Source organism: Triturus cristatus, chromosome 8, assembly GCF_964204655.1.
Source record: "Triturus cristatus chromosome 8, aTriCri1.1, whole genome shotgun sequence".
Classification (NCBI taxonomy): domain Eukaryota; kingdom Metazoa; phylum Chordata; class Amphibia; order Caudata; family Salamandridae; genus Triturus; species Triturus cristatus.
The window spans coordinates 246644747-246666935 of record NC_140591.1 but is presented as its reverse complement, the minus strand read 5'-3'; the positions used below and the strand labels follow the sequence as shown (position 1 = coordinate 246666935).

Sequence of the window (22189 nt, the reverse complement as noted above, 5' to 3'; positions counted from 1 at the left end):
TGTCGACGAGGGAGCTTTCGTCGATGGTGTCGTCGACGATGCTGTCGTCGACGATGCTGTCGTCGGCGATGCTGTCGTCGGCGATCGCAGCGTCGACGGCAGCTTAGCTGACGACGAGGACTTTTTAATTTTTAGCGTCGACGAGATAGATTTACCAGCCATCGACGATGGAGTGGTCGTCGTCGATGTAGTCAAGGACTGGGATGCGACAGAAGTAGATATTGTCGACGAGGTAACCTGGACTGCCGTCGATGGAGATCTCCTCGTCGATGAGGCCACCGTCCTCGACAGGGTGGAAACAGGCTTCTTAAAGGCATGTGGAACATCCTGAGGAGAAGCAGTCCCTGGCAGAGGCTTGGCCAGGCCCTCTGAAGACTTTTTGTGCGTCTTCTTTTGAGGTGGCTGCGACGAAGGGCCCGGAGATGCCACCCTTGGTCTCTTTTGTGAGGAGTGAGAGGAGATGGAAGGACCCTCACTTTCCTCAGAGGACACAACAGTATCCTTGTCCTTAAGTCTTTGCAGCCAAATTAAAAGGCGCCCTTCGCGGTCTTTAAGGGTCTTAGAGGAAAGGTACGGCATACCTTGCAATCCTTCGAAGTGTGGCTAGGATAAAGACAGTAAAGACAGTCCTTATGTTGGTCGTCCACGTGAAGCCTTTTTTTTGCCACAGGAAGCACAGGACCTGAACAGGCCCTTCTTTGGGGTATCAGCCATGACAAAGCCAAGTAATCCTCACAGAAAATGCAAACTTGAAGCAAGAAACACTGGAAATCTAGAAGAAATGAGCAAAGCTCAGTGGAGACTCCCTTAGTACGACGTGCGGTAGAAAATCTGAGGGACTAGAGCTCCTTCCAGGAAGGTTCTAGAGGGTGGTGCTAGCTGATTGGCTACTGGCCAAAGTTTGGTCCTTTTTTTACACAAGGACGTGGATATGTTACTAAGATAAGGCCTTTTTGGGGCCAATTACTCTATATGTCTACTAAGACATTGCTTTGTTATTTACCGGGGACTCCCATCCCGACGACGGGGAATGATTCAGGCATGTGAATCTATGAAAGATACCCTAATACTGGATAAATAAAGGTTTATAAAGCAATTGTGAAAGTGCAGTGATGAAATATTTAAACATCAAAACCTACCCCATATCTTACTGCCTTAAATATGTTAAAATAGTTACTGGTGTGAGCCACTTGTATGATTTGACGCAAGTACTGTGGAAATGAACCTATGAATATGTTGCACATAAGCAATCTGAAGATTCGGCAGCTATCTCTCCACGATAAAGTGCATTTTGACGCCACTGCAGGGCTGGGTACAGTTCTCTACCAAGAGGCACAGGCAGTGTGTAGGAAGAAGGTGGTGTCGCACCCACACCCTACCACCTAACAGGCTTTTGCGATGAAACCTCCTTTCAGATGCCCCGTGAACGGAAAGGTGCTTTCGGCTGTAGCTGACAAACACAACATGGTAACTACAGCGGCAGAAGCATTAATTCTGTGTCTGTCTCCCCAGCCAGGGGTCACCCACGCCTGCACCGCCAATGTTTTCTTAAATCACAACTATGTAAGAAGACAGTAAACACAGAGCTCTGAATACTGCGCAGGTCATACTTGAATGTTGTGACACGCAAGGCCCTCAGCACGAAAGCAGCATTCAATTAACGATTTATTATATATTGTATATCACGCTTCCAGTATTTGGGTTGCAGCCCAGCTACAACATTGTTCAACATACAGAAAGTCAGTGCGTTTACTTACTGGCACTGATAGTGCAAGCGATTCACAGGCTTCATTGAAAAAACTACAAAAGTGACGACGAATCGGCACAGATCAAACATTGGACGAACAAAGGGAATAAATAAATAAATCTTTCATTTATCCTTTGGAGGAAGCACCGCTGTTATTCCTCGTTATTCATTAATTTCCCTCTTTCACCTCTGCCTACCTTCCAGCAAAGGGTACTTTTGAAATTGGCAAGTCTAGCAGCACCCTTTAACCTTTTGATGTACAGAGGCTCAGAGAAATATGATTAAAAACATAAGGCTAGGAATGATGCGGCTCTCGTTGTAAAGCACGATTCCACTAACAAGCTCACAGGTCACCCGTGGTCACGTAGCCAGGGCTTACAATAAATGGGCAGTACTGTGCATAGGCAGTTCCACACCAGGCCATTACTAGTGTGCCCCATGTTTAATTTACAGCACCACACAGCCTGCGCTCGACATTCTGAGGCCTACCTCATCCATACTCGCCCCCAGAACACACCAGCTTCCGGAAAGCTTAACCTTTACAAACAATGTTAAAAATAATTATAGAAAAAGTAAATCCATACACCTATGAAGCAAGTTAGCTAAAAACTGCAAACTCAACACCTACGGAAGAAGTGTGGAGTTCCCGATGCCGTCCAAGGCGCCCTTTTACTCATCCGACCTTGGTCCTTACATGGGGATGTCTCATTCACCATGGCAGGACACAAGGCTGTCACTCAGGCCTGTCACTTGTCATGTATAGCTGCAGCAATTCGCGGCCGACATGACGGGCGCGGGGGGTGGAGGGCGGTGGAAATGGGGTCTTTGTGGGGGGTGAGGGAGAGGGAGGCGGGAGGGCTTTAATGAAAGAAATATTTAAAACTTACCGCCCCGCGCTTCCCAATGGCTCCCGCTCCCGCCGTCCTGCGATTTTGCCGGCAGCTCTCGTCAGAGTCGTCATCAAGGCAGCCTCCGTCCTTCCCTCCCCTCCACCAATCACAACTCTTGCAGGCGCAGCGGGCGCGCCCCACCTGGGTTTCTCTATGTAGGCTGCTGCATGCACAGCCTACATACAGAAAAGGGAGAGTGGGCGGTCCTGCTCCAGGGCAGAGGGGAGTGGCTTGTCCACTGTTGTGCGTACGGACTGTTTGGTCGGCTCCAGGGCAAACCAAACAGTCAATACCCATAACAGTAGACAGGCCACTCCCCCCCCCTGCCCTCGAGCACAACCGCCCACCCCAACCAGGCACTTCTGCTTTCTCACCGTGCAAGAAGGCAGAAACATAAAATGGTAGTTATTACCATTTATGTTTCTGCCTTCTCCCACTGCGAGAAAGTAGTGGGGCGACGCCCCCACGCCCCTATGGGGGGGCCGCCACTGAAGAAAACCATCACTTAACAATTGTCTTTCATTACAATCATAATAATTCTATTTTTAGGTCTCGGCTAGCGAAGGCTGCGCTTGCGCAGTCTCGCTCGCGAGATTTAACGTTTTAGGAGTGGGGCTTTAACCCGCCCCTTTTTTTCCCTCTTCTCCATTGGCTGGCCTCTTAAATGCTTGTCAGCCATTGGAGAAGAGCTTTGTCGCTCCAAACAAGCCCTGTCTTTTTGCGATTCGGGGGCGTGTTTTTTCACTTTTCCCTTTTTAAAAGCCCCGCCCCTTTCCGCCCCTTTCACACATGGTGGGCGTGTTTTTTTTTTTTAGCGTTGGAAGATTTGTCCATTTGTGCGCGGTTGGAGCGGGACGTGGGATCGCCTCTTCCTTGCTGCTGGATCGGCATTTCAAGTCCGGTGAGTACAAGCGTTAAGGTAACTATGTTGTTCCTGCTTGCATTTCACATGGCCCCTGCGAGGTTTTGTTGCTCTGGTGAGGACGTTGAGTAAGACGCGCGGCTACAATATTTCTCTCTGTCCCCACTTTTCATTTTTCGCTCCCTCCTAAAAGCCCAGCCCCTGGGAACCAGCCCCAACAAGAGCGCTGACTAACAGCCCCCTCTACCAATCCCCGCTTAGGCTTCCCCTTCCCTCCCTCCCACCCACACATCCTCACACGACTGGGAAAGTTTGTTTCGTTGTTGTTGCAGCCATGAGTCGGGTCTCAGGGTGGGTCTAAAGGCGGCAGCTTGGATATACAGTGGCCTGCTTCGACCCAGTGAATTCATTTACAGCCGGACCAGGATCACTACTAAAGTTTGATATATGGACGCCCTTAGCTAACCTCCCCTTGAAAAGAATTGCGCCGCTGGGTGGTCGTTTGATTAATCCCATGTGCCCTGCGCTGCCTTTCCAGTACTGTTAGGTTTGGCTTTTTGTTATTGCCTTTGTCGCACCCCCTCTCTACCCCTAGCTTGCCTGGTTTATTTATAGTTTTAATTTAAATATTTGTTACCGTTGCTTGTAAATACTATTTTGGTGGATACAGCCATGCCGGCGAAGGGCTGACGGGACTGGCTCCTTCTCTGTTAATCAACAGGCAGCCAAGGAGGTGGTACATGATGCGTGGAAGCAATCTGGGGCAGCTTCTCTCGGAGACGAACCCCCTCCATCCCACCCACCCACATCTCAGCTGTGGCAAACTGAACTAGAACACCTTTCTCAGAGGATGAGTGTCTGGTGGGGAGGGGTCTTAACACGTCTCCACATGGAGCACCTCGCGGAGTTGTTTGGGGGGTTATCTTCGGGGAAGCACGTCTGAAAAACGGGAGTCCACCCCTCCGAGTAGAAACGCACATACATAATGGGCAGTGTACTGTAGAAAGAAACGCGCTAGGACTACCGTAGCCAAGGTACCAAGTGCGAGGCTCTAACTCCAGAGACCACGCTGCCGAAATGTTCCGTAAAAAGGAAGCATTTTTCTCAGAACAAAACGCATCAAACGATTGAGGCCCTCTGCACCCTCCCTCCCTTATAACGCTCCCTTGAGGACAGAATTCTGTGCAGGACTGTTTTATAGAGTGGTATTTGGGTAACTACAATCCATTCTCCTTTATCCTTCTCTCTTTCGACATCATTGCTGTGCAGCTTTATTGCCAGGTAATTATGAAAAATGGAGCGTTTTTCATATTCCAAGATCCTGTGCAGATCCTAGACACCCTGCCCCCTAACAGTTTGGTGTTGTGGAGGTGTTTGTGGTGTTGGTACGGCACAGTCCGCTTCACGCACAAGAAACTGTTCAGTAAGATGTGCCTTCACCGTTTTTATCCCCTGACACGCTTTATGTGAGTGATAGGAACTTTTCCCATCTAACCATCTCTGTTCTGAGGCTTTGCAGTGGGTGGAAAGGTGTAATGTGTAGCTCTTAAGAGACGTTTCTTTTTCAACACCTTCTCGCTTTGTAGTGCTGGCCTGTTTTTCATAGATGTTTGCAAGTAAATTAATGTTTTAAAAGCGCTTGCTGCCTCCTTCCTGGCCTCCAGCAATTTTCGGCTACAATAAAAATATCAAGATGACTCTGGTGTTTAATGTTCTTCCTACAGAGAGATATGAGTTTTGTCTAGTGGAAGTTTTGCCTCCTGGAAAGGTAGCACATAGGGTTAATGTGCCTGCAGCAAAGAACATGTACCATACAGATCACAAAGTGCACATAATGTAAATAGGGGAGGGGGGGGGGGGGGGGGGGGGGTGTGCGTGTGCGTGTGTGTGTGTGTGTGTGTGTGTGTGTGTGTGTGTGTGTTGCTCTATGTGAGTGGCTCTGTGTGTGTGGGTGGCTTTGTGTGTGTGGCTCTGTGTGTGGGTGCAAATGCAATAGGTCTCGCATTTGAGAGTGATTAAGCTATTGACATTGTAAATAACAATGCCGTTTCTTTAAATGTTTTAAAAACAAACAAAAATAATGTCATGAGCAATGCCAATAGCTCTAACTTTAACAATGCCGAGACCATTGCATTGTAAATGCTTGTTTTACATGAACCATATATTTTGGCGAGATGGCTGCAAAAGTGGAAGGGCTAGGTTGAAGGGGGATACTTGGTATAATAGTTTCAATCGGAGACTGTAAACTCCTTAGAACCACCCAAGAGAGTCATCAGTACAGCAGGAGAAGGGGGGAGATCTGGAAGCAGAGGAAAATCATTCTAGTTGTATATCAGCTAGATTTATAGGCTAAGGCAAAAGAGGAAAATGCTTCAGCTTGTATATTTATATGTAGACCCACATACTGGTCAAAAATCTTTTACGACCTAGTCAATTGTAAACTGCATGGACAAGATAAAACTCCAGAACATGAATGCCCATGACTAGGGTTAGACGCTATAATGCTTCCTTCTTTAGTGAGTAAAATTCCCAACCCCATAATACTCTTGAAATTTGTAACCCATCGAATACTGATGCACATTTCCTGCTCCAAATCTTCTATCGGTTCATACTGGATGCTTTCAAACAATATGTTATCAGATATAGACAAAAAAGGTGGGTTCAATGCATCGATTAGGTCTTTGTTATCATCCATGGTGCAGATGTGGCAGTCACAACCATCAATTTGGTTGATGCTACTGGGCACGTGGATGGAGAAAGAGTCATGTGGTTGACTCAGGTTGTTAATTATCAGAATGATAGATAACAGGATTGCATGGGCCATTAATGAGAGGGAATGCAGTTTGGGGATTACGTTTTTCGTATTGCTTTAATGGTACAAGTGCTGAAGGGTCTTAACAATGGGGAATGCCAAGCACAGAGTTGCTTGCTGGGTTCAGTTCAGGTCAAAATTATATACACTGTTTTCTACTACAACAAAGCAGATTATAAGGATAGGGAACAAGCATTAGATTGACTGGGTGTGAGGTAATTACCAAAATTAATCTTTAGACATGTTTTTCAAGCTTTACAGAGATAGTAACAGTCCAACCATTTTTTAATCAAATGTACCATCGGGTTGATTTGTCAGACTGGGGTCAGCCAAACAGACCTCCCCTGGACTCCCAGCCCAGTATTGGCCTACAGCGAAACATGTGTTTCATCCTGAGAAAAAATGTTAATCCAATAAATGAAAAATCTTACCTCTACCAACTACTTCTTTACCTGGGAGGCGGTAGTTTAATCTTAGTTTCCTGCAAAGATTCTATGAACTGGGAAAAATTCTCTAAAGGTAGTTCAGCTAGAGGCCTTTGGGGCACATGAAGAGTACTGCAAGTCTAAACGCGACCACAGAGGGTGGAATTTAAACCTAAACCTCTAATTGGCTTGCCAAAAGAAATCATCATTGCATAAGCTAGATAGACTGTTGTAGCCCCCCGCCCCCAACACTGCCCTAATGTAATGAGGCAGTAGACCATGGTGAGGGGTAATAAGCCAACGAGAATTCATCTATGAAAGATCAAAAGCTGGATAAATGGATGGTTTCTGCAAAGTATAAAGGCCATCCTTATTTGTTTGTTTAAAAATGGTCAAGTTGCCTGGTTCTCGTCAATCTGAAAACTTTAACCAAAAAAAAAAAAAAAAGGAATCAGATCAGTGGACTTAAGAACTTCCTTAACGATGTTGAGTCTACCTTGGTAGCAGTAGTACCATCTTCCCAGGGTGGGATGTGATGACGCATGCCACATTATGAACATCAGCATTTTACAGATTAGCTCAACAGTTGGCTTTAACTAAACTATTGAAGCGCAGACAGGTCAGGACCCATTTCACCCTCAACCAACTTTCCCCGTCCCTTCCCCAATTTCAGAAGGTGGAACCCACCCACCACTTCCCTTTTGACATTACTACATAACAGACTCAAATGTTGGATGCTATATCTTCAGCCTGTGTACCATCTTCCTCGAAACAACTGTGGCTTTCTCTGCCCCAAACAGCCACAGCCCTCTATATTCATGTCACATTTTAGCATAAGCATGAGTCAAGCACAGGCCACACTTGGAAGCACTATTCAATACCCTGTTCGGGAGATTAGGGGAGCACCTAAACAACTAAGTAAGGGAGGACTCAAAAGTATGATAATATCTCACTTAAGACACAGGAACATCTGACAAAGATATTTATGAGTATATAAGCTGGGAAAACTGTACACAAGCTCTACCTCATCATAAAACAATTTTCCTGACTTAAAATGATGATAATGTGGCAGGTCTTGCTCTCAAATCACTGTTATTAGACAATACAGTAGTTGTTGCAGGGATTCTGCTCAGAAACAGAACTAAGCCATGGACCGTAAAACATCAGTATGCATGGACGTAGTCACCATACCACATCGGTACCTATGGGCTAAAATCAGTCTAGCTTGCAGTGCCCTACTTGCCTTTCCTAACCTTCCCACAGAGACACGTGATTTGGCACCCCAGAACACAACACTCTGGACCTTCTCAGGGCTCACAGTAGTAGGCCATCGCCTTTCGTTCTCCCACTCATACATGTCCACAATAAATGAAAAAGAGACACAAAGAAAGCATGCAATATTTATTGAAACTATTGTGCTCTATTATGGAGCAACTGCACTGCAATCGGGAAGCATATGCAGGTATGCATAGCACATTTAGGCGACCATACAAAATAAAAAACCCTGTCATTAGCTGACAGATTTGCCTAAGCCTAGCCTCACTATGGAAACCAATGATATATTATAGATCGCTGGGATTAATGGCATACATAGCTAGTTGTTCAATATCTCAGCTAGTGCGGCCCGCTCCTCTCAGGACCTTTGCTCTGCAAGTATGTCTTTGCTCTGCATGTTTTCAAAACGATAAGTCCTGGGTTATATGATAAAACTTTTGTGTTCAAAACCAGCAGCTGGATTTCTCGGTTATGTCTGGGTGCTAGTGGCTGACCAGAGAGAATAATAAGGAGCAGTGTTTGTCCTTGAATAAGATGTTCCGACAAAATCCCAGCAGAAGAGCAAAATACGAAAACATGTGCAGCTTATTTGAAAAATAACAATGTGGCACAAAAACAAGCAAGATATTTTTTAACGTGTGCAAAGCAAAAGCAGCCTACAATGTGCACAGTTAGGCTAACATAGGGAAAATGACATTGCGCTCCATAGGGAACACATGACAGAACATACACCCACTAACTCTTCAATGAAGAACTAGTCTTTTTTTTTTTTCTTTATATAGTTGGTTACACTAATACGGAATGGGGGCAAGAGCAATATTGAGATTAAAGCCTCATAGCACATCGTATTTGCGTAGTGGAGACCTAGACATTTATGCAAACCCGGTTCCAATCTCTAATGCCCATCAAGGGATGAAATCACACAGCCATAAATCAAAACCAGGCGACTGATGGATTGCCTGAATGGATTTCAGATACTGCCAATCGTTCTGGGCTGCATTTTAGCTCATTGTTCACCATGCTGTTCTAAACAGAGGTCCATCTTATGAAAATCATAACTGACCCTGCATCTTATGGGAACAGTCCATCCCCATACTGGCAGGTGAGGACCCAACCAGAGGAGCACACAAGCAACCCTTGACCCCTTTCGGCATATTTTAGCCTCTTCACTATGGTGGAGCTTTAGTGCTGTGGTTGCTGGCGTACCGTTTCAACGGGGACCTGGTCTGGCAGTTCGGGCTGGGTTATTCCTATCAGAACAGGACCAAGACTGATGTGCATATGGCTGGGTCTTTTCTGAGGCAGCAACAACAAAAATAAAAAGATGCACAGGAATACGACCTTGAGTGGCTGGGATTAATTTAAGCTTTCATTCCATTACTTTTTAGCATTCCTCTGAACCAAATTTAGACATGGAGATATACTTGAGCATCATGGCCTCTCTCTGGCTTACCTCCACGCTTCATTCCCAAATCGGAAATATATACATATATATATATATACACACACATATATATATATATATATATACACACACACACACACATATATATTCCATAGGAGCAAGTGCTTTAGTAACATCAGATACACACGTGAGGATGAAGTTCAATTCAATCCGGATATCTAAAATGTTGGGACATACTGAAATTGGCCTTGGTGTTCATGTTTTTGTCCGAAAGGACATCATTTTCTTACAGTGACATTAGGTTTGCATTCAGAGAATCCTTGCGGAAACACGTTACCTGTCAGTGCCTACTTGTTCAGCATTTAAAATTGAAGTTCCACATCACCTGAGTGAAGGAGGAGGAATATGTCTGGCACAAAACCTTATGAAAAAATCCTTAGGAGAGGTGGTCAATTCTACATTCAAAGTTGTTGTAATCTGTGTATTCCATGAGATTAGGATGGACATATATTTTGTGGGTTATGTAAGCATAAAATGTTAGTCTCAAGCAAATTCAGTGTACTAGATGAATACAAATTTAAAACATTTAGCATATTTACGGAACTTTATTATCATAAAATCTATACATGTTACTCTAATCTAGGCTGCAGTCCTTACGTTCTAATCTGTAATACCTGCGTGGGTGAGTTTTAACAAGGTATAAAAATAAATGTGGGCATCTTACTTCAAAAAATATCTTTGGCCTGATGGTGTCTTTGCCATCTCCCAGCCAGGTGGCAAAGGGACATCATCCGGGATCTCAAAAGATGACTGGCGGAGATGTTGAGCGGAGGGAGCAGGTCCGGAAGGTGCCATTAACCCAGATGAAGTCAGAGTAGCTGGAGAAACAGCACCTAGCTGCAGTGAAGCTGGAGATGAATGAGCTCGGACATGCTGGGGGGTCAAAGCACCAGCTGAACCACCATCCGTGCTAGCCTGCAAAGATAGAAAGAGTCCATCAATATATATTTCTTTAAATATTAAAAGCTTATTTAACTGTATTACATATGTTGAGGCCATGCTAACCAGGGTAAAAAATATATGCATATTTAGGTTTTCCCCATTACAAGGCTTATAGTCTGCTTTCAATAAGAATTTGAAACAAATCTATTTAGATACTTAGGCTAGTAGCTTATAACAAGGACTGTTTGGCATAGTTAATCTCATTCATTTTCCTGCTAAATTTGCGCCATCCCTTCTCAGACAAGTCCACCTCGACTCATTATGGAAATCTCCTTTTCGGATCAATCTTTTTACTTCCACAATATTCTCAATAATGTCCCTTATCATTGTTTCAAGTCTGCCTGTCAGAGATCAGCACTCCTCTCGATCCAGGCCCGGTTAACACCCTACAACTGGAACAAAACAGCTTTGCTCTACTCTTCATAGGCTTTGTAATTTTAATATCTTCACAACTTCTGTGTACGTAAATTACTAATAGACCTTGATGGCCCCTCAGCTTAAGCACTGGCAAAGTCATTTGGTCATTTTAACTTTGTTTTGTAAACACATGCAATAGGCATTAAAAGTGTAAGAATAATAAAAAGCAAGTACAATGTCTGTCCACAGAAGGGGTGTAGATGTCTGGAACAAAGAATGTTAAAAAAGATGGCTCACTACAAAAATAAAATTTAAGAACATGTAATTTAAGACAAAGGTTGGCCTACCAGCCTTGACTCCATAGTGACCCTCTTTTTAGGTGAATGTGCACATGTGCTAGAGCACAATGCTGTATATAAAAGAACCAAAACAATTACTGAAGTGGTCTGGCCACTGCCCCATTCAGTCGAATCGGGCAAGAATAAATGGAGCACAGTACTTAATGTGTACCTGCAATTTTCAGATTCCCGTGAGCAGTATCGTTTAATGTAAAGGAACAATAAAAAGGTTTAAAAAAATAAATAGCCAGGCAGGTAGTGGTAGAGCATGCAACAGAGGAGCTGGTCAGGACCTAAAGAAGCAACCCTGAGCATGGAGGGGACATCACACAAGAGTGAAAGAACACACATGCACTCTCAGTGTGCAGAACGAAAAACAGAAAATGAAGGACCCTGAATGCATACAGTGGAAGGCCTCAGATGTTTCAATCTGAATACAGTAAAGAAGAAATGCCCCAGAAGTGTAACAAAAAAATGGCAGCTGTGATCCTTCAGGATCTCTCAGTAGCCTATTTCAGGAGTTTGGGGATTTTGTCTACTAACCATAACTTTCTTTTAACTGTGATTTTCAAGGGAGTTTGAACTTGGTGTAAAGCATAGGAGGAATTTCTTTTCGCATTTACAAATATTTTCAAGTGAAGTTTAAAGTGTTTTTGTTGCTATAATTCATATCCCTTTGTTTCAACCAACTGTGGGCTCTCAACCCAATGTCCAGGCCAGCCAACCTCTGATGCTAAGCATGGTCTTCATTGCCAGCATCGGCCTCATTCTGCTGTTTAATGGACACGTGTGTGTTGCGCCATTCATAGTAGCCCACAAGTGGAGGAGAGTAGATGGGGCCCCCTTTTTGAATTGACAGTAGGAGTGCGTTATACTCATGGGTAGTCTGCACTCGCATATATTCTGGGTGGCTAATAGATGAAAAAGAAAAAAAGAGGAGTAACGAGATGTTGAAATATCTTCATGTCTAACGCAAATCACATCTGTACTTTAGAAATGTAACTGGCAAAAGTGTGCATTAATGCTTAGTTAAGGGAGAACAAACTAAACGTCTTTGCTAATTTTGTTTAATGTTACACGCATGACACTAATATTTTACGGTTTGCTATTTTTAACTGTTCAGGTATATATCGAAAGTGTGGCTTATCTGTATGCGGAAGGGTGCACATAATGTAACCTGTGTGTTGTTAATTTGGCTTAACTGTAGGCCAGAAATGCGTTTTCAATTCATTTTTCAGCTAATGTTTGAATTCGCATTTTGCTTTTACCATAGAATGTTGCATGCATCTTGCCTTCCCACTGCAAATAGAAAAGGCGTAATTAGTTGAGAGAAAGAGTTGTTGTTCCTAGTAGCTAGAGAGGCCTGAGAAGAAGAAAGGTGATGACGAGTTCTCGTGGGTGAAGGAGATGGCACCAAGGACATACGAAAATTATCAACATGTGAACATGGAGGCGGAGAGAGGATCCTGGAATAACAGAAACATTTTAGAACTATGGGAGTTGCCTTCATTCAGCAATTGCTTATGTTGTAACATTGTTAGGGACATCTGACACTTCTGCTTTAGGATGCCTTGAGGTACAGACCTACTCTTTGGCTTATGTGGCTTTATGCTACATAACCCCTGTTGGAGTTACTTCTTTGGAAAGCGAACGACTTACACCTTTTCCATCTTTACTGAAGCCGTCTTAGAGTAGGAGTCCCACTTTAGGGTGTTGTAGGGGCAGTTAGGGACTAGTAGGGGTTTCTGAATGGGGTCTTGATGCCATCGAACGTGCATTTTTGTCTCTTGATAACTGTTACTGTAATCAAACTAGTCGTTTTCTTTTCGTTATATACGGCAAATTGGTTCTGGAAATTTGACTTCATCTTATTTACCTTGTACTTCTATAACATTATGCTTTCATTGGTGTACATTAATCTGTTTCATAGTTTACAATAAACAAACTAACAGGAGTTTAGTGGAAAGTTTTGATAATTTTCTGGTTCTTCTCTCACCTCTGAGGAGACAGCGATACAACACATACCTTGGCAAGACAAACTTGATTTAGCTTTTATTGCCATGGAGAGAGGCAGAGGGTAAATCTGTGCATGTACGAGTGCTCATTTCACCACACGTTACTGGCAGTGGCACTTATTTTTGTTAAGATAGAAAATGTGAATACATATACAATAAATTGGTTTCAATCTCTTGGCTTAGCTTACACTGTCCAATGGGTCCTCCTATGATAGCAATTGTTTTTCTCCCATAGCTTGATAGGCACAATATCAGTGTCTTGGTACATCTTTAATTGACATTAAAGATCATCGTTATACTACCAGATGCACACTAAGACTACAGAGGCTCTGTCCTGAAGAAAGCTTCAGCAACATTTTGGGGCTATTTTAAGGGCTGAAACATGTCAACCTTATAGCAAAGGGTTAACAATTCTCTTTCCATCGTGCTTTTAATCCTACAAACAGGAGAAACGAAAAGCCATTTGTCTACCAGTAGGTAGTTTTAGTTTTCCTACCCTCTCTGTATCACATAACCCACACCCAGGTTCTTGGGTCCCCACAGCCATCATGGCCACCTACAGAGCTCCCTTACTTTTGTAGGGTTGTAACCCACATAAGTAGAATCCCACTACCAATTTGAGGGGGAGACATATTATGAAGAAAGCCACCTCTGGGTGAGTGTCCTTAAAAACAAACTATAGAACTCCTATTAGTTAGGCTTGAGATTTTTAACTTTGCTACTTTTTTTTAAATGACCACATATGCTAATTTCATATTCTGCATACTGCCGTCATTTATTTATAGAGTGCCATATTTTACCTGTAGAAACACACACTGCCTTCTCATGTTTGTGTTATGTAAAGAATGGCTCTTCTTACGGCAAACAGTAAATTACTTGACGTTTTGTCTAACGAGGTTGCCTTTTGCCGTTCTATTTCTCTCTGCCGCATTTAACAGGTTCCTTAAGAGTAAAACAATGTGATGTGGCTACTAATCTAGGTCCTGTTTGCAACCTTTTCTTATTAGATACAAACCTAAGTACAGTAAGATCAATAACTCTTCAATATTATTTTAAAAAGAAAGAAAACATTAGCTGAAGCGATAGTAGGTTTACGATCCATAACTCAACTGACGATTATATTGAGCACAGCAACCACCACCCAAATATACAAAACATGGCCTCACACCACACATATGACATGGATGCCATTATAAATGATATGATTGAAAATTAAATGATCAAGTTAAATACATCAAAAACTGTGTATGCAAAAAAAGCTACTACAACTGACCTCACTGCACATGTGAATTTTTCGTGAAATGTCATTGAGCACACATCTTCAAAAAGAGTGTATAAAGACTAAGTCTTGCAGGACCAAGTAATTAAATAAAGAAATTATGAAATACCACAGATCTTTCATTACAAGATAGGTCCAAAGTTCTTTAAGAAAGAAGCACGTCTGTAGTACCACCGATAATAACCATATAACTTTGCAGATGTTATTGTAGCATTCTGGTCATGTTCCGTTTATTAAATGCCCTCTGCTGGAGTTCTAGGGCCCAGCAGCAGGGTCAATTACTTCAGGGTAAAGGGCCTTTAATAACGAGAAGACCATGGGCAGAAGAGCTATAACGCTATTAATACATTCAGCCCACAGATAACAGCATGTTCTACAGAAGGAGAAACACAAAGCATCATTTTATTTTGGAGCACTGTTGAGCCTATTCCACTATGTTATTCAATGGCACTTTCAATATTTCAATGTTCTAACAAGCTAATAAAGGACACTACATGATCTGAATGTTATTGTGGTAGTAGAAATGCTATCTTACTTTTCTTCAGCTGTCTCTAGTAACGCACATGGTGTTGTCTGTCATTGGCCCATGATATCCAGTCATTCTTTAAAAGTGGCAAGATACTTTCAAATTTCTAAAGGAACAATGCACCTAAAATGGGAAATGATATTTTAAATAATATCTCGAATCCAAGAAGAACTATTGTTGTGCATGTTCATAATTATCTAATGAATTACACATGGTTGTAAAAGTATTTCCAAGAATGTTGTTTCGTGATCAGAGCTTCTGCAACCTTATATCCCAATCGCATATCATAAACAGTGGGACAGCGGTTATTTTATAAATGTTGTCATAGATCACATCATAACTGATGTCACAGGTAACGCAATCAAAGTCATCATACGTTAGGTTATATACAGTGCACTGGTGCAAAGGGATAGCCATGGTTGTTTACTGAAACATAACTGATGAACTGCAGTTTTTCTTAAGATTCTGGTCTGGTAGAAAAGCCTCACTTCCCCCAAGGCTTATTTCTGGCATTTTTTAACTTCTGGTATTTTGTTATTTTATGTTGTTTTTAAAATATTAGCTATTTACTAATTTCAATATTGAACAATGTGTTATTTTATATACATTCAGTACTCGTTTTGAGTTTTGTGATGAAAATAGTTTATGAAGTCCAGCTTACGCTGGTTATGCCTTTTGTGCTGCAGTCTACCTACTTTCAGTACCAAAATGAGCAGAGGGAGTGGGGTCTTGAGCAAAGTATACGGCCCAAACACTCATCCCAAATACTCTACATTTGGCACTGTAAACAAGGTCCACCATGCCCGTGGACTCTCAACCTGTTTATAATAGTACCTTGAGTGAAGCTTTCTCTTGTGGTACCTTCACAACTTTGTTTAGCGAACAGGAGTTTCCTCCACAAAAGGTGCTTAAAAGACCATATGCCTGGAGGTGGGTATTTTACCTAGCACGTAGGGCTCAGAATAGTGAGGCGACCACCACACTAGTACAGAAAGGTGTTACCGAGCAGGGTGAGTGCCTGGCCCCAATTCGCTCTTACTGATGTGCAACATTTTGTCTGGTTCTCCTTCGGCAGCGGTCCATTCTTCACTGCCATGGGTTAGCTGCTCAACAACCTAATACTTGTCACGCAAAGGAGAGAACTCAACAATTTGACGTTTACTATAGTTGTAATGGCTAAGAACTACCCGCCAGACTTTAAGCACTGCTTTAAGCACATTGAAAGAGGCTCCCATAGAAAAAGGAAGCAAAATAATTAATTATAAATAAATTTATATTATAAAAACCACAAAGCAGCATTACTTCTTGGAAAGAGCAAGAGGAAGACATCAGTGTATTGAAGAGGTGCTTTTCTTCATCAATACACTAGAATTAAAAAAAGAAATGGCCTGAAACAGTTGGCAGTGCATGATAGGAGACGGGACAGTAAAACGGAGGTCCCTAAAGACTAAATATGACAGAATATTTCTAAAGATACTTTTTCTATTCCATTCCTGCCTTTAGGGCAAACAACGTCCAGCCATATAGGATGAAACAATCTGACAGGGACATAATTCAGCATATGCAAAGACTACATACAGACAGCTTCTTTAGAAAACCGGTCTAACAAATTAAAGTAGGTAACCTTGAGAAACATCAAGCCAACTATATGCTACTAGTAGCAATTTTACCCTCATGAAGAGGTAAGTAAGTAAGTAATAGTTTATTAGCATAGTTAATTAAAACCATTGCAATTCATCAAAAAAAAAAAGAAAAAGAAAGAAAAAAATAAAACACTAATGTATACACAATACATGAAGAGGTAGAAATAGAGGAGACAGATTCATCTTTTATCACATGGGGATCTCAAACTCATTCATTGCTTTCTTGAAATATCTTTTAATAGTCTTCAAAATGAAGCAATCATAATCCTTTGTTAATCTTTGGGAGCTTTGTTTGAACATTTCAGTTCACCAATGTGAAACCAACATTTACCTTAAACTGAAAAAGAGAACTCTACCTCAGGAACTATCTAATATCCACAGATAGATGGAAGTCACAACACTTCCAGATATTTAACCCGCAAACATCTAATTTCCTCTTCTTAGGACTAACCACTCAGATCTACACATTACGAGCTAAGTAATCTCCAGTCAATTGGAATCACACCCACAATTTTACACACTGCAAAAGCCCTGATGGTCTTGACCAGCATATAAAAGCACATGAAAAGTATCTCAATACCAACTAAACCTACTTTGCAAAATAAACAGTTTATCCCAATGAATGTTCTCTGGGCTGTTTTACAAGGCCTGGTCATCTCCTAATTAGACGATATAAACTCAATACTAACTGGCCTTAAAAAAAAAATAAAGCAGACTTGTGCTACTGAAAACTATCCAACCTGAAAAGAAGGCACCTCCCGCTATAATATGACACCTTTCTTGATCACCTTACATAGGCCACCAATCAAGGCTCACTCTATTTTCAAACCCGTCTGCAAGTCAACCTCCATATTATACTGAGAGACCTGGTCAGAAAAACTCATCTCAGGTAGTCTTTGAAAACTGCAAAGCAATGGTGTATTGTGCTTGAAGATCAAGTCTATGAAATAACTAATACCTCTGTAGTTAGGCCAATGATGTCAATTTTAGAGGATGCAAGCTTGTGTACAAGATATTGGCAAATTAGATACATTTTTTGGTTTTGATTGATGCCATTTTTGATAGGAATGGTAGCTATAAGACCTCTCGTTACACTAAGGGGGTGGTAATGCCACGTGTATATTTTCATGTTAAAGTTTTAAAAACAAAAAGTACAAGTCTGAAGTCTAAGCTCTGTGACAAAAAAATCAACTTCACTCAGTTTTCTTGCCTTAAACTGCCCCCAATGGGGATGCATTCTGCCATATTTTTGATGCTAGCTATTTAGTGCACAGTTTTAATCACAGACCACTCAATTATTCTAGCACCTCTCCTCTCAGATTCACAATCTTCCACAGACTATACTCCTTCACAAAGATTCTAAGTTCTGAGTCTTACTAAGTTTGAGTGGTCTGGTCTTGAAAAGTATATATCTACGTCTCTCGCTCTACTAGCTTCTCAAAGCGCCCATTTCTCAACATGCTTTAGTATACTACTGTCGTAAAGAAGGGAAAAAACATACTAAAATGACTAGAACGCAATTATAGTAAATGCTTTAAATGATATGAATGAGTCCCTGTAACACACCTTTCAATAATCGCATCATGAATACTGTTACATTTCTCATGACCTTGATGAACTCCCATGTCGTTGAGGGGGGAAGTAAGAAACAAAAAAGGGAGATAGTTAGAAAACACATTCCCCTCATGGAGTTGAGAATGAAAAAGAAAAAGTTGTTTCCTAAACGTGAGCAGTGGAAGGACAGAAGTCAACCAATCAAAAGTATGTTAAAGAGACTATGTTACAGGGGAGAGACAAACAAATCGAGGACGGCAAGCCAACAAATAACAAGCATTGAAAATGCAATAGGTCTCGGCTTTGATTAAGTTAAAGCCATTTGCTTTGCTATACAATACCATTAGCAAAGCAAATGGCTTCAACTTAATCAAAGGCGAGACCTATTGCATTTTCAATGTTTGTTTAATTTGTTGACATGTACTGTAAATTAGTCACAAGATTGCCAGACAATGTTCCGAGGGCAGATAAGAAAACCAGTTGGGACGGGAGCTCAACTGTGTGCCTGCGGTTCCTTCCAGGCCCGACATCTGCAGACCGCTTGTTGGGTGCAGTAAGCAATGTGCAGAATTTCCTGGCTGGATCATGGATGTGAAAAGTGTTGTCTTTATTCTAACAGGCGCGTGATATGACCGCTAAATCCATGTAAATATTGCGAATAATTATTCTTGTCTCACACCCAAGATCACAATGCATTTCTCTTCTTGCAAGAGCGATTGCTTCCTTTAAGATGAACTGAAAACTGTCATTAATTTAGAAGCACTCCTGACTTCGCCTTAAGAGAAAGGCAGCCCTCAGCTAGGCGATTCTATTGGAATTTACAGTGGCACTATGCTCATTCATGAGGAGACTGGCGAGCGGAAGATCAGATCAGCTCCCCCCCCCCCCCCCAGCCCTCCTCTACTTATGCAAGAAAAGCCGCAAGCATGCAGTGTTGGTCTGTAGTAGATAGTTTGGGGCTGCTAAAATAACCAGAACCTGCATACCAAAACGTGTGAAAAATACAGTGTGTTCGTCTCACGCCACGTGTAAAACATCCAGTCCCCGTGTGCACATCTTCTGTCCGTTCACGTGCACATCTGGAATCCGTATGGATTCCAAAAGGTCCTCGCATGGCGAGTGCAACGCATGCGCGCTACCTAAAAACAATGCAATTGATATGGACAATAGAGCAAACTAATTGTCAGCCAAGAGCTAGCTTCCAGCCCTTTCTCAGTACAAAATAGGTCTTTTACAGTGTGAGCTGTCTGGTAAGCAAAACGTTTCAGAACCGTCAGGAAAAGTGCAGGAGTCCTGCTGGGATGATACCTGTATACACGGCTGCCTGTAAACGGATGAGGGTACACTCTTGGTGAAGAACAGGGTGGCCATTTATGAATAAAGCATCTTCTGCACACAAATTTAGCCAGATGCTTAAAAAAAGCATTAAGTATATGAGAAGTTTCACACAGTTTTACAGCAGGCAGATTAATGAGACTTTGCAACTTAAGTGTATCGCAGGAAATGCTACTTTACATTAATGAACATAGTTTGTTGTGCGCATTCAATTGTAAAGCAAATAAAACTGGCCTTTGTGACAATTACTGTGCTCCCCGTGTACTGCTTAAAGATTGTAGCTATCCTAAGGTGACAGCTACTTTCATTTTTTAGGTCTTGCGTCTAGCGATGCAGTGCGTAGCACTGCTCGCGCAGCAAGAGACCTCTTGCAGGGGGTTTGAAAACTAACCTAGGAATCGCACACGCTTGTGCGTGTGCTTTTCCTTTTGGGCCACGCTATTGGCCTTTGCATGCGTCTTTTTAACAAAGACAGCACGCAATTGGCAAAAGGCGGGCGCCCATGGCCTATTGGTGTCGGTTACCCGCAGGCCCGACATCTGTTTGCAATTATCGTGCACATGGGTGTGCGCAATAATAGGAAACAGATGCCTCTGTGTGGCGTGCGCACCACTCGCTGGCTTGTTGCTTTGTTATTTACTGCCGCAGGTTCTTTCACAATCTTTGTCAGGACTCATAATGGAAGCAAGATTATTGACTTTGTCAACGCTTGTTTTTGGTAGACTAAAATGTGCTCTGTTATTTGGTGTCAGGTGCCACACACTTCAGAGACAACAGCCCCTGGTGGAAGGCAGACTTAACCCGGCGGCTAGCACTGTGCACTGGACCCAGAGAGAATTCAACATACTGTATCTGGTAGTTAGTACTATGGTACCTGGCACCGCGCGCTGCACTTGTTAGATGGTAACGTGAATGCACTGAGCAGGCACAGGCCGACGGACAACGCAAGCATCTGCCTCTGACCTTTGTACCGTGGAGCAGGTACCGCTCACTACATTCAGCCGTAAAGAGTGCGCCTAGCTCCAGGTCTGATGCCAGGTATCCGCTACAAGGCACGGTGTCGGGCGGCTGGTACCATACACTTCACAGAGCAGCGGGTATGATTATGCCCTGTGGCTGACAGTGCGCAGCGAACATGTGGCTGGCACCGCTTTGTGAATGTGAAGGTGGTAGGGAACACTGACCACTGGCTGGCACTGCCTACTGAAATCCAAGGCTGGCACTGTACACAGGACATGGCAGAAAGGATTAGATTTGTTGCTGGTAGAAGGCACTGCACCCGGATCTGAGCTGCTTCTACGCACTGCAGCTTGCTGCTGGTGCCGGGCACTGTACCGAAAACCAATGTGCTGTGCCACTGCCTGCTGGCTGTGTGTACTGTCCCAGGGGCTGATAATGTGCACGCTTCCTGCTGGTACTGTGTGCACTGGGGCCGTTAGTGTGCACTGTGGTAGGCTCCTGGAACTAGGCACGGCCCCTTGGCTGCTGCTGTGCACTGCAGCAGTCTGCTGGTTTTCCTCTCCACTGTACCTGGGGCTCCTCTGCACCGTCGCTGCCTGCGGGAACTGTGCACTACAGCTCCTGCTGGGACGGTGCGCACTGCACCCAAGGACATTTTGTGTGCACCACAGTTGGTTGCCAGCACTGCGCTCGCGGCTGCCTGCTCTCGTGCCCTGCGTCCAATGAATGCACATGTGCAGACCACTGTTTGCCAGTCGAAGGGCTGGCATTGAACTCTCTAGCAGAGCGGACACCACACTGCTCAGCAACGGTTAGTGCAACGCTCTAGGATTCATATCCAACAGTACTTGGTACCTAGCATTCACACTGTACCCAGTACCTGTGCCCGAGCACTGTGCAGCCTGCCTGTAAGGTGGAAGGCGCAGCAAGCGCCCCTTGGGGGATGATCGCCGGCCTCGGCCTGTAGGTGGTGAATGTCGTGGGTTGCAGTCTACGCATTTTCTACTTCTGTCATTTTTTGGTGACCGGGGGCCTCTCCTCTCGATGCACCGGTGCCGCATTGCAACCTATAACGATAAAGGCACAATTCCTGGCGCTAAGGTCTGTCTGTGTCTGTCTCTGTCTCTCTCGCTCTCCCTCTCTCTGTGTCTCTCTCGCTCTCCCTCTCTCTGTGTCTCTCTCGCTCTCCCTCTCTCTGTGTCTCTCTCGCTCTCTCCCTCTCTCTGTGTCTCTCTCGCTCTCTCCCTCTCTCTGTGTCTCTCTCTCTCCCTCTCTCTGTGTGTCTCTCTCTCTCTCTCTCTCTCTCTGTGTGTCTCTCTCTCTCTCTCGCTCTCTCTCTCTCTCCTCTCTCTCTCTCTCTGTGTCTCTCTCTCTCTCTCTCTCTGTGTCTCTCTCTGTGTCTCTCTCTCTCCCTCTCTCTGTCTCTCTCCCTCTCTCTGTCTCTCTCTCTCTCTCTCTCTCTCTCTCTCCCTCTCTCCCTCTCTCTGTGTCTCTCTCTCTCTCTCCCTCTCTCTGTGTCTCTCTCTCTCTCTCCCTCTCTCTGTGTCTCTCTCTCTCTGTGTCTCTCTCTCTCTCCCTCTCTCTGTGTCTCTCTCCCTCTCTCTGTGTCTCTCTCCCTCTCTCTGTGTCTCTCTCCCTCTCTCTGTGTCTCTCTCCCTCTCTCTGTCTCTGTCTCTCTCTCTCTCTCTCTGTGTCTCTCTCTCTCTCTCTGTGTCTCTCTCTCCCTCTCTCTGTCTCTCTCTCTCTCTCTGTGTCTCTCTCTCC

The 22189-nt window shown here is 43.5% G+C and overlaps 1 protein-coding gene across 4 annotated transcripts in view; it reads right to left on the bottom strand.

Moving 5' to 3' along the window:
- YAP1 (Yes1 associated transcriptional regulator) overlaps window positions 1-22189 on the bottom strand; it is a 263203-nt gene that overhangs the window by 180544 nt on the left and 60470 nt on the right. For all 4 annotated transcript variants that reach the window (XM_085621442.1, XM_085621441.1, XM_085621443.1 and 1 more), the window contains exon 2: window positions 10141-10391. In XM_085621442.1, coding sequence (XP_085477568.1) covers window positions 10141-10391 — 251 coding nt within the window. The remainder of the gene's footprint in view (window positions 1-10140; window positions 10392-22189) is intronic.